We start from the raw sequence: 16,181 nt of genomic DNA, 5'->3' as shown, positions 1-16,181 counted from the left end.
GTAACACTGCTAAAGTTAAAACTGTCAGAATAAAAACAAAACCAAAACCAATTTTTTTTATGGCATTACAAAAACAAAATTTAAAAAATCTAAATTCATTACTAAGCACATTTTACATTAAAAAAGTAAAATCAGTAACACAGTACAATATAAAGCACTGTACATGCTATCCCCTCCTACTTTCATATCCAACTTCCTTACACTTGCACATGCAAACAGTGTACTGAGACTTTACACTTGAAGCAAATAGGACTCCACTGAACAGAGTTTCTTTGCTATTTACATGAACCTGTCATGGGAATAACAGACTTTGGATCGAAGGTACCAGTCAGGACTGTGCAGTATCCTGGGACTCACTGATGTGATCTGAGGGGTTTTGATGACTCCCATGGGAAACATGGGACATTTATGGCTTAGGTTACTTCCCACACTGAAAAGCATAGTTCACTTCTAATATCAGTCCCTGGAAAATAAATCTCATCATACTGCACATTCCCTCACTCAATAGAAGAGACTCTCTGAAAACAAAAAAAAAAAAAAAAAACCAAAAACACAGTGCTACCTGACTTGCACCAAAATGCTGGGAGGATGTTTCACACAACGTGGCCAGAAAGCAGGACCCAGATTTCCAGTGCAGTCTCTATACTGTTTTGCCAGAGTGCCCCTCAATGCGAAGACATCTGTTTACAGATTCAAATGCACAAGTTTGAGCCTTCCTTCAGACCCACGTTCAACTCCCATGTTGTTGGGAGTTTCCATGGTTGAACATCCATGGAAAAAGGCAGCAGTAACTCATGCTTAAAATCAAAGGCAAGTATGTGCAATTTCAGACACCCTATGAATTTTTCCACTCTATCCTAGAATGACAATTTTTTTCAATTTCTCTCTGCTGAAAAACTATAAATCCCTTAGTTCCTAATGAGTGAATTCATTATTATAAAATCCACAAGCACTGACATGACAGCATCTTTTAAATTGATTGAATACTTGATATATTAAAACGACAAACTTTGCCACAGTTTCTCCCAATAGAAAATGGCAAGAACGAGTCTTAATTTTACTAACCCTGTGTACCCACAGAGACTGAAATGGTGCAGGTTTTAAAATTGTCATTTGAAGTATTTTAAAGATTCTTACTTACCGAAGAACTATCAAGCAAGTCATCCTTCTTTTCAGATTTTTGTTTCTTATTTTTCTTCTTTTCTTTCTTAGCTTTTTTTGAATGCTTATCCTTTTTCTTTTTTTTCTGCACAGAATGTTCCTACAAGTAAATGTTTGTAAATGAGATCACAGAATCACAGATCCAGTAAAACAAATCACCCACATACAAGAAAAACAATCACAATCTACTTACCAAACCACACTGGAAAAGGTAAAACACACACAGCTGGACATAGCTACATTTTACTTCTACTACCCTCTCTCTCTTCTATTGGAGAGGGAGGGGAGTGCATGCCTCACATCTATAATTGACTTTTCTTCCCCCTCTCAGTATCTTTCTCACTGGAACTAAGGCACTATAACTATACATAGAATATCTTCTACACTACATTTATTTCGGTCAAATTATCTCCTCGGGAATCACTGCATCATCAATACACATCTGTATTGATGTGTATTGAAATATCTGCAACAGATATTCAACTTTGTTGAAATATCTGCACAGATTTCTACACTAAAAGGATGTGATATTCAGGAGTTCCATTAAGGCTTCTCCTGTGAATGACCACAAACTGGACTGCTATGAAGCTTTGGATCCTCCAGATCCATGGGACTATTCTTGTCTGGTAGCACTCGTTCTTTTGCATTTGGTAGAAATTAAAGCTGGAATTGAATGACAGAAATTTTTCCTCTTTGTGAGTAAAAGTTTATTTCCCCTTTAATAAAATAGCTAATATCGAAGCATAAAGAATTCAGAAGTTGGGAGGTTTTTAAAGATCATTTTAAAGCCCTCAGAGCCTTCTGTTCATATAAAAATGCTGTAAAGCTAACAACACAATTCCATGATTTACAATTCCATCACCTTTTCCAGTTGTTCCACAGGTTCGTCCACATCATCCAGCATCCATGTATCATCACCTCGTAGATGCTTCACCAGCTTGTGCCTCTGCTCCTTTTCATAACTTATTTTGGCCTAAGACGAACAGAGAAGAAAAATAACCAGGCAGAGTTCGGTAGCATTTACTTACAGACACACCTTTGTAAGCCACACTGACACAGTCATACACAATGCTGAGAACTGTGCTTGCAAACTTTTCCTTTTAGACGACTGCAATAAAAATACTTTTGGATTACTTGTTAAAGGAGATATTAAGCTAAAACATATTATGCACCCTCCTTCCTCAAGCTACAGCTTTGCAACTCCTCTAGCACTCATTTCATCCTGTCATCCTAAATAAGAGTGACACGAAGACACTCAACTTCCGTTCTTCATTCTGAGAAGTCTCCTGTTCTTACAACCTTCAGGAACCGCATATATGATACAGTGGACTTCTGATTTTCTATTTCAAAAAATTATCTGGGCAATTACTCCATTGCAAAGCACAGATCACTATCTCTTAATTTGAGAAGTTACAAAGCCTATCTTTGTGCACATTCAACTTTGAAAATATCTCAGCCAGGTGCAAAACTTGGAAATGCAGAAGTCCGTGCCCTCAAAGGGTATATGCGTATATAAGGATTAGCATTTGGGACTGCAGAATGTTCTTTCCTTTCCAGTTATGGAGATAAATCTAGAAATACTTTTACTACTACTTCTGAAAAAAATAATGATCACTGCAGACAGTTTCAATTCCTGACACGGATTTTTATAAATCAATAAAATAACGACCTTCTCAGCCTATGAAGTTCCCTCTATTACTTTCAGCAGAAACATGACTTTCACAAACAAGTTTACTTAAATATAACTTGCCATTAGAAAACTCTTTATCCCAAAGTGCAATATATCACCACACCTGATTAAACAGGAGGAAAGTTATTTTATATTACTACAATTCTAGTCAACAGATTCAGCAGGAATCAACAGTTCCCTTCCACCCTTCAGCAGCTCTTGGGCATATAAATCTATAAATACCTGAAATAGAAGCCAATCAAGATCAGCTTGTCAACATGTCTTCATTTAATACGCTCTTTGCCTGTCTAGGAAGATTTAGCCACTTAACTTTCTCTAGAATAACAGGTATATTTTAAATAAAATTACAATTTCCTTCATGTTACCAAAGTTACAAATATATATTGCATAAAATGAAGTTAACATTACAAGTAAAGCACAAAATGAGCTTTTATACTTTTTATTAGATCTAAGAATAAACAGAAAAAATACAGGCAAGTATTTAGGTAATTGATGTACATGATCCTAATGAAAGACGTGGATCATCGTATTGGCTGAAGTATACAAATACATATTGAGAACACAGAATGACTAGAAATCATCATCAAACTGCAGACTGTTGTCTCCTGAATACTAAACAAGACAGGATTGGGCAAGATGAATCTGTAGTGGCAATACCACCAGACTGTTAAAGAGAGAGACAGACACAAAAGCATCAGGTGAAAGTTTGTTTCTTCTTAGACAAAGATACAAAATATAGAAGATTCTTAACAATATCCGTATGTAAAATAAAAAAAGGGAAAGCTGCCTAGAGATTTTAAAAGATTAAATAAGTTGCATTTTCACCTAAATTATCATTTTAACACAAGACTAGAAAGTTAGCAGTGAAACCTTTATCTCTTAAAAACTATCTAGCTCCTTCTACCATCAAATTACAATATTCATTTTTATTGTTGGTGAACGGCTTCCCCTCACGCACACACCTCCCCAGTCATTTCAAGGCAGGGGGAGAAGGAAAATCTGTCTACACTACTTTATTCGCTTCAAACCTTACCTTTCTATTCCACTTCTCTTTTATAATCATGCAGGGTTTTTACTGGCATCTAACTAGTTTTTCTCCTTCTACATTTTATAATTAAGTCCCCTGTCAGACTTATCATTCTATGCTACGAAGGCCAACTCTAGTAGTTTCACATCTCTCAATCCACAGGAGTTAGAATCATAGAATCAAAGAATCATTTTGGTTGCAAGTTCAAGCATTTAATTCATATTAAGGTTAATTTATACTTTATGATACCACAAAAATATCCAACAATTTATCCTTTCCCCTTTACAGATGAATACTTAGCATTAGGTACATTTTAGGTCACCACTGCAATATTTTTACATTTTTCCTCCATAAATATAGGGTGCTACATTTCTGAAACACCTCTATTTCAAAGTAATGCATAAATTATGCAAATAGCATGCTACACACGAACACAGAGGACCATTACAAGCAATGATCTGCCAAGAAGGGCATCATGCTACAATACATACTTCTGTGATACTCTAATAAAGTTGCTCATAGTCTCCTTTGCAACAAACACGAGGCGACGTATAATGCTGGCAAAGCACTCAAAGGTCTGTTGGTAAGGTGCTATAAAACCAATAATTACTCTACAGCACTATGTCAGCAACGCTTGCCAAGGTGAACAGAGCCAGACTTTGTAGTCTTTACCACAAGCAGGCCAAAGGGTCTAGGATTTCACAGCCCTATCTGAATGAGGATGGAAACCAAGTTCAGGGGAAGTGCTTTCTGGTTTTCCTTAGGCAGGTCATTAAGGCCAGCCTGCATGGTTGCTGACAACAGTATCTGCGAAATGAAGAATAAAACTTGCTCCAAACAGCCTGTAATGCACTGCAGACACAAACACCAAAAGCTGTAAAAATGACACCATGCCATCCCAGGAAGAAGCAGAAAAGGTCAAAGATACCACCAGCAGCCAAGGTCCAGGTCACACAATAAATGGAGGCTGTTACATGGCAGTCCCCCAAAGATGTCCAGAAGTGGACAGGCCTCACCTAGGGATGGAGGCCAAAACACTCCCTCCCCAGCCCACAGAAACCCTGACCAACGCTCTCCTGACCCCAACTCTACGTACCATTTCAGCTCTCACCAAGGCCAGAGAAAATTTTCCATACCACTACAAAGACCATGTAATTTCCCATCTTTAACTGTGGTCAACCTCTAGCTCTTCAGATGACAATCATCACCATTCAAAAGCCAACTTCCCCATCCAAAAGAAGAAAAATTCCCTTTTTCTCCAAAAAGCAATCAGAAGAAACCCCACAGCACAACATCAGATCAATACAGCGCCACAAAAACATCCAATACACAGAGCAACAGCTAAGCTGCTCCAATGGCTACCTGCCACTGAAGGGCCAGGTTCCCTTCCCATACCTTTCCTCTTCACACTCCCACACGCATGTTCCCACCACCTTCCCTGCACCGGCCTGTCCCCACACTCCAGCCTCAAGGGACCTCAAGGACTACCCTGACACAAAATGAATCCCACCAAGAGCAAGGTGCAGCTTCCTGCAGATCAAGCTTCCAAGCTGGCCCTCTGGAAAGGTCACCAGTTCAAGCACAAGGAACAAGGGAAAAAACATGCACTTTGGGGAGGAAGGGAACAGGAAGAAGTGTGGAAAAGCTCCTTTTGGCAACAGCTTTGTTAGATAAATCCAAAAGACATAACACCTAGCTCAGTCCTTCAGACATTAACATAAAGCACCCAAAATCTAAACAATGAGCTTTTATTTCTAATGGCAGGACCACCTCCCATCCTATCACACAATCCATTCCACTCATTTGTCAGTTCCAATATTAAGCTATCACAAAGGCTGCTGTGGCCTGTATTACTCTCCCAGCTTCCATCACCCCAAAGCTCAGGGAACCTGAACATGCCTTTCCTTGCAGTTCTGATGCTCTTATACCAATTCTCTACCTGAATAACGCACTTATTTTCATAATGTTTAGACTGGTTTTTCTACCCTCAATATTCCAATTATTGTCACATCCACGAAGCTTTCCCAAGGAGGACAGCAGTGGGAACGTAAGAAAGGGCTTAGCTTCCACCCCAACTTGCCAAATCACAACTGAGTCAGAGTGCTGCATGTACCTCCACCTCCTCCAGACACAGCCATGCCAGCTGGAATCGTCACTGCTCTTTGTCATGTTCGCCTGCCAAAAGGCACAGAAGACATGTCACTGAAATGACCATCACTTAAATCATTTAAGCTTCTTGTGATCAATAATAATTACAGAACAGTCAGACATGCAATTTAAAGAGCAGACTGTAGGAGATGTCAGTCTTCAGTCAGAAACATTTGGGAGGCAGTAACTGTTTCTGCTGGCACAGCTGCAGACACAACAGATAAAGAGATGTACGATGGTAGCTACGACTGCTAGGAAACTGTAGGCAGATACTTCATGTTAATGTAGGACCTGCCCACTCCTGTGGCAGAGCGAGCTCTAGAGGAAGGACTTACAGAATACAACAATGAAGACATCTGTCTTCATCACTCACCTTCTAGAATGACGTGTCTATTAAATCAAAGATGTTGCTTGCAAAAATGCATACAGAGGTGCTTTGCCAAAAGTCTAAAAAGCTTTTATGAAAAGGCAGTATTCATTTCTCAGGGCTGTTACTCTCCTAATATCACGGAGAGATTTAAGTGAGCGTAGTAATACTGATATGCTTATTTCCTTCAACAGGGTGTGCCAGGGATGTAACACTTCATAAAGGGTTTAAAAGGGAAAGAACAAAAAGGAGGTGCTTAGTATTACAGCACAGAAGCAACTTCCAACAAATAACAGCTCTATAAACCCTAACAGTGATATGTTTTGCTATTAATTTCTGCCTAAGGAGAAATTTCTGTACTGTTCCACCGAAAACTGAAATGTAAAATACTGCCAAAGCATTCCATCCCCTTGGCAAACACTAATCACTGCAACAACCCAACGGTTCGGCTTTTATGAGGATATACCTGATCAAACTTCACCAGGAAAAACTGCTGATTTCACAGCTTGCTTAGAGCTCAAATACAGTGAACTCAGTGATGTTGTTACATACTGGGGTTTTTTTACATTTTCGGTTGTATTTTCAAAGAAAATAATTTAAAAACATAAAACAAAAATATAGGTAGAGGTCTAAGTCAAAAGCATCAAACAGGATGTTTCCAAAAACATTGGCTTGCACATCTCAAATCAATTTTTTTCAGAAACCTAAATAAGTAAAACTAAACACACAATTCCTTGTTTGTGCAATGGACCTGTTTCAAGGTATCATTTTATTTTCGTTGTTTCAAGAACATATCTTATTTGTTTGAAATACTGAGTGAGGTCTTATTTACCTACACTCAACTTTCTTCTTAAATCAATATGTACTGCTATCAAAAGAAACTTGTAATCTATTAGTAATCCTTAACAATTAAAAGACAGGCTTTTCTCCACAAGGAATGGTCAAATCACATCACCCTCAGAGATCAAAGAGTGAATGACGCAAAGTCCATGAAAAAAAAAAAAGTAACAGAAGAGCAACCCTGAAGTATAGAATACCACGTCATAGCATAGGCGCAAGAATAATTTAAAACTGAATTATTGCTCGTTTTTACAAAAAAAAAAGCATTCAGGTCTAGGAAGAGGGCACATCCCTGCACTTACCAAAACACCCATCAGATTATTTTCTTGTTCTAAACTTGCAAACTAAAACAGTAGTTCACAAATCATCACACTCATCAAAACAAGACGCTATTTTTGGAGCTTAATAACAATTTGCATGTCAAAACTTAATTATTTGATTACTGATTATTATCATAAATATTACCAGCTGCTGGGTTCTATCAATGCAGCTGGGAGGACAGACTACACAAATAAAAGAATACATTTCCAAAATTTAAAAGAGAAATCTCAATCAATGAGTTGAGTTGGGCAGTATTTTGGTTCTTCAAAAGAAGTATAAGTTCATCATCAGCAAAAAATATGAAACAGTAAATAATTTTTTTTTTTAAAAATCAAAAAGAAGCAACTTCCGTTCAGCTTCTTTTAAAAGGAAAAGGTACTAAATAAATCCATTCTATTTCTATAACTGTTTAAAAATCTACTATATATTTAATTTCTTTATTTTTGTGGATATGGAATCTGCAAGAGTGAGCTAATCCCAGAGTCTTCTCCTGAGCTCTGCAATTTGGGGAGAATTACTTCTGAAGAGGCAGTGAAGGTTCTCTCAGACTCCTCACTATCCTAATGATCAAGAACCAGAGTTAAAGAGCTCCCTTTTATCTTAGCCCCAACTACATACTCTGTAGAACAGAAGACAGACTTAATAATTTCCAATATTTTGTAACTAAAAGCTCCTTAAGGTGAGTTGGTTGAACATCTCATCTTTCCCAAAGCAAAAAGCAGAAGCTTCCAAGCTTGCAACCACCAAATAACTGTCTTGACTACATTAGCCACATGTGAAAAGTCCCTCTGCATCTCCTTTTTTTTTGCCTTTCCAAGCAGGACGGTCAAAATGCACTGAGATAAAGCCTTGCATAGTTTTCTCCTAATTCTGTTCCACCGCTATAGCAGCAGGCAGTCTAACCGTAATCAAAGTAACCTAAGTAAAGCAGAGAAAATCAATACACTTAAGACATTAATCTGTTCTCACTTACTGATATTATTAATAATATACATATTTTAATGAACGAATGAACATCTTTAGGAGTTCAAAAATTTCAGAAACACTTCATATTTTTCAAATGAGGACTGGGTTTCCTTCCTCAGTAAGAAGCAGGGAAGCAAAAAAACCCTACCAACTCATTTGCCATTTGCAACTTTTTCCCTGCATGAAACTTCAGGCAGAGTATCCCCAAGGGGCGGTTAGTTTTTTCCATTTGTCTGTTTTCTGACACCTTCTTTTTCTGAACAGACAGAGGAAAAGAAAGATTTTCATGCCTGCTCGTGACAAAACCTGGTTTTAACTTAATTCAAAAGGGAGTACATTAAGAAAAGTTCAAAACATAAAAAACAAAAATGGAGTTCAAACTTAGCTAAGTACTGACTATTGCTACGTGTGTGATAAGTAATTGTTGTTGTCCCAATTAAGTAAGTTAAATATATAAGATTTAACCACTTTATCAAATGCTGGTTTATATGGTACTATGTCATCACTTTTCTGAAGTACCAGTACATATTACATATGTAATTATATCATAGAATCATATCATACAATCATAGAATGGTTTGGGTTGGAAAGGACCTTAAAGATCATCTATTTCCAACCCCCCGTGCCACGGGCAGGAACACCTTTCCACTAGACCAGGTTGCTCAAAGCCCCATCCAACCTGGCCTTGAACACTGCCAGGGAGGGGGCAGCCACAACTTCTCTAGGCAACCTGTGCCAGTGTCTCACCACCCTCACAGTAAAGAATTTCTTCCTAATATCTCATCTAAATCTACCCTCTCTTAATTTAAAACCATTCATCCTCGTCCTATCACTACTTGCCCTTGTAAAAAGTCCCTCTCCCGCTTTCCTGTAGGCCCCCCTCAGGTACTGGAAGGCTGCTAGAAGGTCTCCCTGGAGCCTTCTCTTCTCCAGGCTGAACAGCCCCAACTCTCTCAGCCTGTCTTCATAGGAGAGGTGCTCCAGCCCTCTCATCATCTTCGTGGCCCTCCTCTGGACTCGCTCCAACAGCTCCATGTCCTTCTTATGTTGGGGGCCCCACAGCTGGACGCAGTACTCCAGGTGGGGTCTCACAAGAGCGGAGTAGAGGGGCAGAATCACCTCCCTCGACCTGCTGGCCACGCTTCTTTTCATACAGCCCGGGATACGGTGGGCCTTCTGGGCTGCAAGCGCACATTGGCGGGTCATGTTGAGCTTCTCATCAACCATCACCCCCAAGTCCTTCTCCTCAGGGCTGCTCTCAATCCATTCTCTGCCCAGCCTGTATTTGTGCTTGGGATTGCCACGACCCACGTGCAGGACCTTGCACTTGGCCTTGTTGAACTTCATATGGAAGATATAGGATATAGATATCCATATATCTATGTGTATATATATATATATCTCGTCTACATATATCTACATCTCTCCAGGCTTTGCAATTTACAGTGTCCCTCAGCTTCAACAAAGACAGAAATGTTATTCTGTCAGCAAAAAGGTGGCACGAAGTCAGTTCCATTTCTGAAATGCAGATAGCACAGTACTGACATGGCAACTACGACATCCTCATGCTCCATGTTACAAAATGCTAAATTGATTTCGCACAGAAATAACAGAGTAGCTACACAAGTAGTCTTAAAAATGTTGCCATTTTACATAGCTTAATGTTTGGTTATTCAGTCCATAAATGAGAAGAGGAAATATGCAATGAGTTTTAAAAAAAAAAAACAAAAAATTTCATTCCTAAATTTCTCTATCAGCCAAAATAGGGATAAAGGACACTCTATAGCCTCCTTTGTCCCATATTGACTTGAATAGGATAAAATGCTTATTATACACTTTTGCTAACACATTCTAAAACTCTGGTACAGAAAGGGGGGTGGGAGGGAAACTACCAACCTTCAACATGTCTTCTCCTTACTTCAACTTTTAGTTCTCACTGCAAGGAAAAGAAATAGTATAAGGACATACATATAATGATAAACATAGCAATTCCACAATCAACAGCAATGAAAAACATCTGATCATTAATGTACATTGTAGTGCTACCCAATGCACCCAAGAGAATCCCTGAAAGTCATGGAGTTTGACTTAGCTTTAGGTTGCTTGGAAGTGGAAGGATAACACCATGGAAAAATAACACAGGCTCTAGAACGACCACTTTCACTAAGAAGCTGAAAAGTCATACTGCAAAAGTTACTGCACAAGTTTCTCAATAGCCACATCGGGACCAAGCACCTCTAATGGTTAAACCATGTTAATGTAGAAAATGATGTCTCAAGATCCTTTCCTACGCTCCACAAAAAAATGGACTTGTAAAGACATAGTGCCTAGTATTTCACAAATTATGCTCCATCCTGTTTCCCTGTATTGAGTTTCTCAGCGCTCTGTCATCCTCAGAATTGAGAATCTAGGCTAGTATCCGCACTGAAAAATGTCCAGTGATGTCCAGGGAAGCTGATGGAAGTGGAAAAAGGGTTCAGCCCAAAGTGAGACATCTCCAAAATATTCCTGTTATCCTCCAGCAATTTGAGGCTCAGCAGCTTTTCAGTCAATAACTTTCAACATATATTTTTTGCTGTTAGGCTATTCTTGTCTGGATAGAAGTGAAGTGTCAGTATTTGCAACATGCTATATAAGAAGCCCTACAAGTTCTCTGTGCATCAGCTGAAAGTTCATTTCTTTTGTCTGCTCTGAGCTGGCTACCTGCAAATGCCGTAATATGACCTAGTTCTCGTGTTGAAAGAAACAGCAGACAGCAATTCTCTATTCCCTTCTCCATATCACTTTCGATTTTACAGAACTCTCTCATATTAACTTTTTTCAGCCTATTTTTCCCCATCTCAAAACCTTTAGTCTCCTTGGACAGTCTGTACCAAGAGCATCTCTGACACCTTTAGTCCCACCTTCTCCAAAGGTGTTCAGTTCTCCTTGAGGTGCTGGGACCAGGACTGTATACGCTATTTGGTATTATAAAGAAATCAGTAGGATGTCTGTGACACCATTTCCTTTGTTCTTCGTTCCCTTCCCAGCAACTTCTAACACTTGATTAGCTTTTGTCTGAGCAATGACGTGGTATCTTTATAGAGCTATTTACTCCCCAGTTGTTAGTTTTGAGTGATAAAAGTCAACTCCAAGCTCACTGTTGTATACAGAAAATTAGGGCTGCCTTCCTCCACAAAACTAGGGTTGTGCATTTGGTTTTATTTAGTATCACACAAAAGTTGCAGATATGTTTTTAAGATTTCCATCTAGAAGTAATTCGTATTCATGGCATTTTAAAAACATGCTGAACAATAAATACAATGATGGTCTATTTCTTGTTCAAATCAAAGAAAAAAAAAAAAATCACAAAATTCAACACAGATCCTATATACATACCTTGTAATACAGCACATCTTAATGATAAGAAAAAATACCAGATTTAATTTCATTCTAAAACCTCCAAACCAGTTTTTCTAATATTCTTCAACAAGACAGATGAGCAGCATCTAAACCTACAAGAACATGTTAACACTGAGAGTTGGGACCTATGAAGCTACATTACCATCAAAGACCTCTTGAGACATAACCTCATGGTAAGAAGCGTAGCCTCTATGCTCAAGATATCATGCTTTCTAGTACCAACTCAAACTCTGCCAAAACCAACCTCTGTCCCTTTTTCCCCCACATCCTCTGTATGATTAAGTGCTCTCATCCCTGACTTCAACCTTTTCTCCATGACAGTAGCTTTGGCTCATTGCTGCAACCAAACCTCCTTTCTCAGCTTTACTGCCTCCCTGAATTGAGAGTTACCTAAACATGATGGGAGGTTAAATACAAATTCATTACCTTTTCCACAGATCGCAGCATATTTAATACCACAATCTAGCTACTATAAAAACATCACAAAGGTGTTTAATGCTACATCTCTTACTTTCACAGTATTTTAGAGGTATAAACAAAAGAAGTAAAAATAATCCACAGATGTTTGCAAAGAATAAGTTATACCAAAATTTTTTAATAGCATCCTCACAGAACACCTTTATTTCATGTTGAAGTGCTGATGCAAATAGAAACAAATAAGAAAATAGGAAAATTGTTATTTAATGAACTACTGCAACAATGCCTGAGACTGTAAAAGGCTTTTACAAAAAGTAGCCATTTATCAACGTTTTTTACCCAGGCTGGCAGCTTGTCACAAGTGGGGTGCCCCAGGATCAATACTGGGCCCCACACTGCTCAACATCTTCATAAAGGATCTGGATGATGGGACTGAAAGCATCCTCACCAAGTTTGCCAATGACACCAAACTGGGTGGTGAGGTGGACACGTTAGAAGGGCAAGCCATCTTACAGACACCTGGAGAGGCCAGAAGAGCAGGCTAGCAAGAACTGTATGAAGTTTAACAAAGACAAGTGCAAGGTCCTGCACCTGGGACAACATAACCCAAGAGTCCAGCACAGGCCGGGATTTGTGTGGCTGGGAAGCAGCCTTGCTGAAAGGGATCTGGTGTCCTGGTGGACAACAAGCTGCATGGGTGTCAGCAGTGCACCGCTGCAGCACCACAGGCAAATTGGACCCTGGGCTGCATCCGCAGGGGCATCACTAGCAGAGATAGAGACGTGATCATCCCACTCTACTCAGCGCTTGTCAGGCCGCACCTGGAGTACTGTGTCCAGTGCTGGCCCCCACAATTCAAGTAAGATGTGGACAAACTGGAGATGGTCCAAAGGAGGGCCACGAAGATGATGAAAGGGCTGGAGAACCTGCCCTGTGAAGAAAGGCTGAAGGAGTTAGGTCTTTTCTCCCTAGACAAGAGAAGGCTGGGGTGGGGGTGGGGCAGGGTGGACCTCATCACAGTATTCCAGTCTTACAGGGCAGCTACAAAGAGGACAGAGGCTCTCTCTTCACAAGGAGCCACATGGAGAGGACAAGGGGCAACGGGTACAAGTTTCACTGGAAGATGTTTCATCTTGATATAAGAAAGAAATTTTTTACAGTGAGAACAATCAATCACTGGAACAACATCCCCAGGGATGTGATGGAGTCCCCATCACTGGAGGTTTTCAAGACATGTATGGACAGGGCACTAGACAATCTCATCTTGGCTTCCTCTCCCACAAAACATTGGACCAGGTGATCTTTCGAGCTCCTTCCAACCTGGGCTGTTCTATGATTCTGAGAGAGTGGCATTACCCCAGATACCTTGCTGTACAAGTGGCACCAATTGAGAAGAGGTAAAGTAGGATAATGGTGTCCTACATAAGTTTCACTTTCTTCCAGTTAACAGTATTTTCTGAACATCCAAGACGTTGAATTGAGCAAAGGAGCACTCTTAAACATATCACACAGCAGTACAAGTAGAGCAAAAGACATCTTAACATCAAACTTTTGCAGGACAGTATGATTCACTATTACTAAGTTAAAGGAATTTCCCTTCAACTGCTTGCCAAAAAGGGGCAAGCACACAGTGCAGGATCACCCCACACTTGTTAATTCACAGAAGGGAACTTCTATTGCCAGAAACAGTTCCACAACTGTGCAAGGGAGGGACCCACACAATATATTGCCTGAAATCCTCAGTCTTCCTACTTTGCCTTGAGAAAAGGCATTACTACTGTGTAAGCCTCAGGTTATCCAGACCATTTTCCCACTACTTTTTTTTCTGAAAATATCTTTGCCCAATAAGATTTGGTTTCTGGTTACTTTGTCCTTTCATCTCTCAAAAGCCCATCATCAAAACCTCATACTTTTTCCATACCCTGTCCTCCTCTTACACTTTTCTTTCCATAGTTATCCCCCACTCCTTACATTTCAAAACAAGTAATGTCATCTAACTGATGTGCCATTTACTATTTTATCATTCACTCTACCTACAAGTTACAAGAATCAGCAGCTTACTGCACAAGTACTAAACATGGCATATAAGCAGATTTTTTGATAAAATGCATCATGATTAGCACAGGTCTCCAAGTCACAGCAACTCTACCAAAGCGTCTGTGAGTGGGAGCCTCCTAATTCTCGGCTCACACTACAGCAAGATATAACCAAGCAAGTAACATCCTGGCTCCACAAAAACAGGCTGTCCCCGCTTCTGTTCAAGTTATTACTGCTCCATGACCAGCATGTTGTAATGGAGGGACACTGACTCTTTAGGAAAGACAGACCAGGAAGACAAGGAGAAGGAGTTGCCTTTTATGTCTCATTTAAGGAAAGGCTGAGAGCTGGGACTGTTTAGCCTAGAGAAGGCCGGGAAGTGGGGGTGGGGCCATCTTATCAATGTATACAAACATCTGACGAGAGGGCGTAAAGAAGGCCGATCTTGGCTCTTTCTAAAGCTGTAACCACGGAAACATGTAATAAGTGAAATCCCAAGCGGTATTTCTGCTACATGTGGCAAAACGCATGAAGTCACTCAAAACTAAGTTCCCGGTTGCCTTCTGCCGCTCCCAGTACCGCAGCCCAGCCCCCCCCGGGGCAGAAGGGGCTCTCCCCAGGGCGTCCCATCCCTCCCCTGCCGCTGCCGGGCCTGCAGGCGGGAGGCCGCGGCCAGGGCCGCCCTGAGGAGCGCACAGACCTCGCACAAGACACCGCCCGAGCACCCGGCCTGGGGGAGGGAGGGGGCCATGCGGTCCCTGGGGAAAGGCCGGGCCGGGCCAGGAAGGGAACCCCACCTGCGCGAGCACCGGCTGCCGCTGCTCCTTCCGCGCCGCCGAGCTCCGCCCGCTCTCAAACCCGGACAGCAGTCCCCACCGGAAACCAACCGCCCCGCCGTACGGCGAGCCCGGGAAACTGTCGTAAACGGCGTCCCGGGCAACGGCGAGCGGGGCGGGGCGGGGCGGGGCGGGGCGGGGCGGCTCCTCCTCCCGGCGGTGCCGTGGGGCCGCGGGACACCGTGCCCTCCCCGCCGGGCCGAGACCCCTCGGGGCTCCACAGCGGCCTCCCTGGAGTGAGGCGGCAGATCCCCGGTCACTCCGGGCGCCAGCTCTCAGCCCCTCTGGTCTCGCCAGTGCCCGGCCATAACTCGCTCAGTCTCATGACAGTGTTTCCCCAACTCCTCTCACAGCTTCGAAATTAAAGTCAGCCTGCGGAAGGCAAAGACCTGGGAGTTCTGGGCGACAAGTTCACCATGAGCCAACACTGTGCCCTTGTGGCCAGGAAGGCCAATAGTATCCTGGGGTGCATTAGGAAGAGTGTGGCCAGCAGGTCGAGGGAGGTTATCCTCCCCCTGTACACTGCCCTAATGAGGCCACACCTGGAGTACTGTGTCCAGTTCTGGGCCCCCCAGTTCAAGAAAGATAAGGAATTACTGGAGAGAGTCCAGCGGAGGGCTACAAAGATGATCAGAGGACTGGAGCATCTCTCCTACGAGGAGAGGCTGAGAGAACTGGGTCTGTTTAGCCTGGAGAAGAGAAGACTGAGGGGGGATCTTATCAATGCTTACAAATACCTTAGGGGCGGGTATCAAGAGGATGGAGCCAGACTCTTCTCAGTGGTGCCCAGTGACAGGACAAGGGACAATGGGCACAAACTGAAACACAGCAAGTTCCATCTGAATATGAGGAAAAACCTGCTTACTTTGAGGGTGACAGAGCACTGGAACAGGCTGCCCAGGGAGGCTGTGGAGTCTCCTTCTCTGGAGATATTCAAAACCCGCCTGGACGTGACCCTGTGCAACCTGC

At 41.6% G+C, this 16,181-nt stretch overlaps 1 protein-coding gene across 3 annotated transcripts in view; it reads right to left on the bottom strand.

The window, feature by feature from the left end:
- The window catches only part of CWF19L2 (CWF19 like cell cycle control factor 2), a 76,849-nt gene extending 61,591 nt beyond the window's left edge, over positions 1 to 15,258 (bottom strand). For 2 of the 3 annotated variants that reach the window (XM_068424939.1, XM_068424940.1), the window contains exons 1-4: positions 15,174 to 15,258; positions 10,417 to 10,456; positions 2,024 to 2,134; positions 1,142 to 1,261 (exon numbers count right to left, since the gene is read on the bottom strand). In XM_068424939.1, the coding sequence (XP_068281040.1) occupies positions 1,142 to 1,261; positions 2,024 to 2,134; positions 10,417 to 10,425 (240 nt within the window). In that variant the 5' untranslated portion in view covers positions 10,426 to 10,456; positions 15,174 to 15,258. Of the gene's footprint in view, positions 1 to 562; positions 648 to 1,141; positions 1,262 to 2,023; positions 2,135 to 10,416; positions 10,457 to 15,173 lie in introns of those variants that run through there. The other variant, XM_068424941.1, reaches the window with a different exon arrangement.
- Between the last annotated feature and the right edge of the window lie 923 nt (positions 15,259 to 16,181).

Source organism: Nyctibius grandis, chromosome 2 (assembly GCF_013368605.1).
Source record: "Nyctibius grandis isolate bNycGra1 chromosome 2, bNycGra1.pri, whole genome shotgun sequence".
Lineage (NCBI taxonomy): Eukaryota > Metazoa > Chordata > Aves > Nyctibiiformes > Nyctibiidae > Nyctibius > Nyctibius grandis.
The sequence above is the reverse complement of the archived record's forward strand: the minus strand, read 5'-3'. Positions and strand labels throughout refer to the sequence as shown.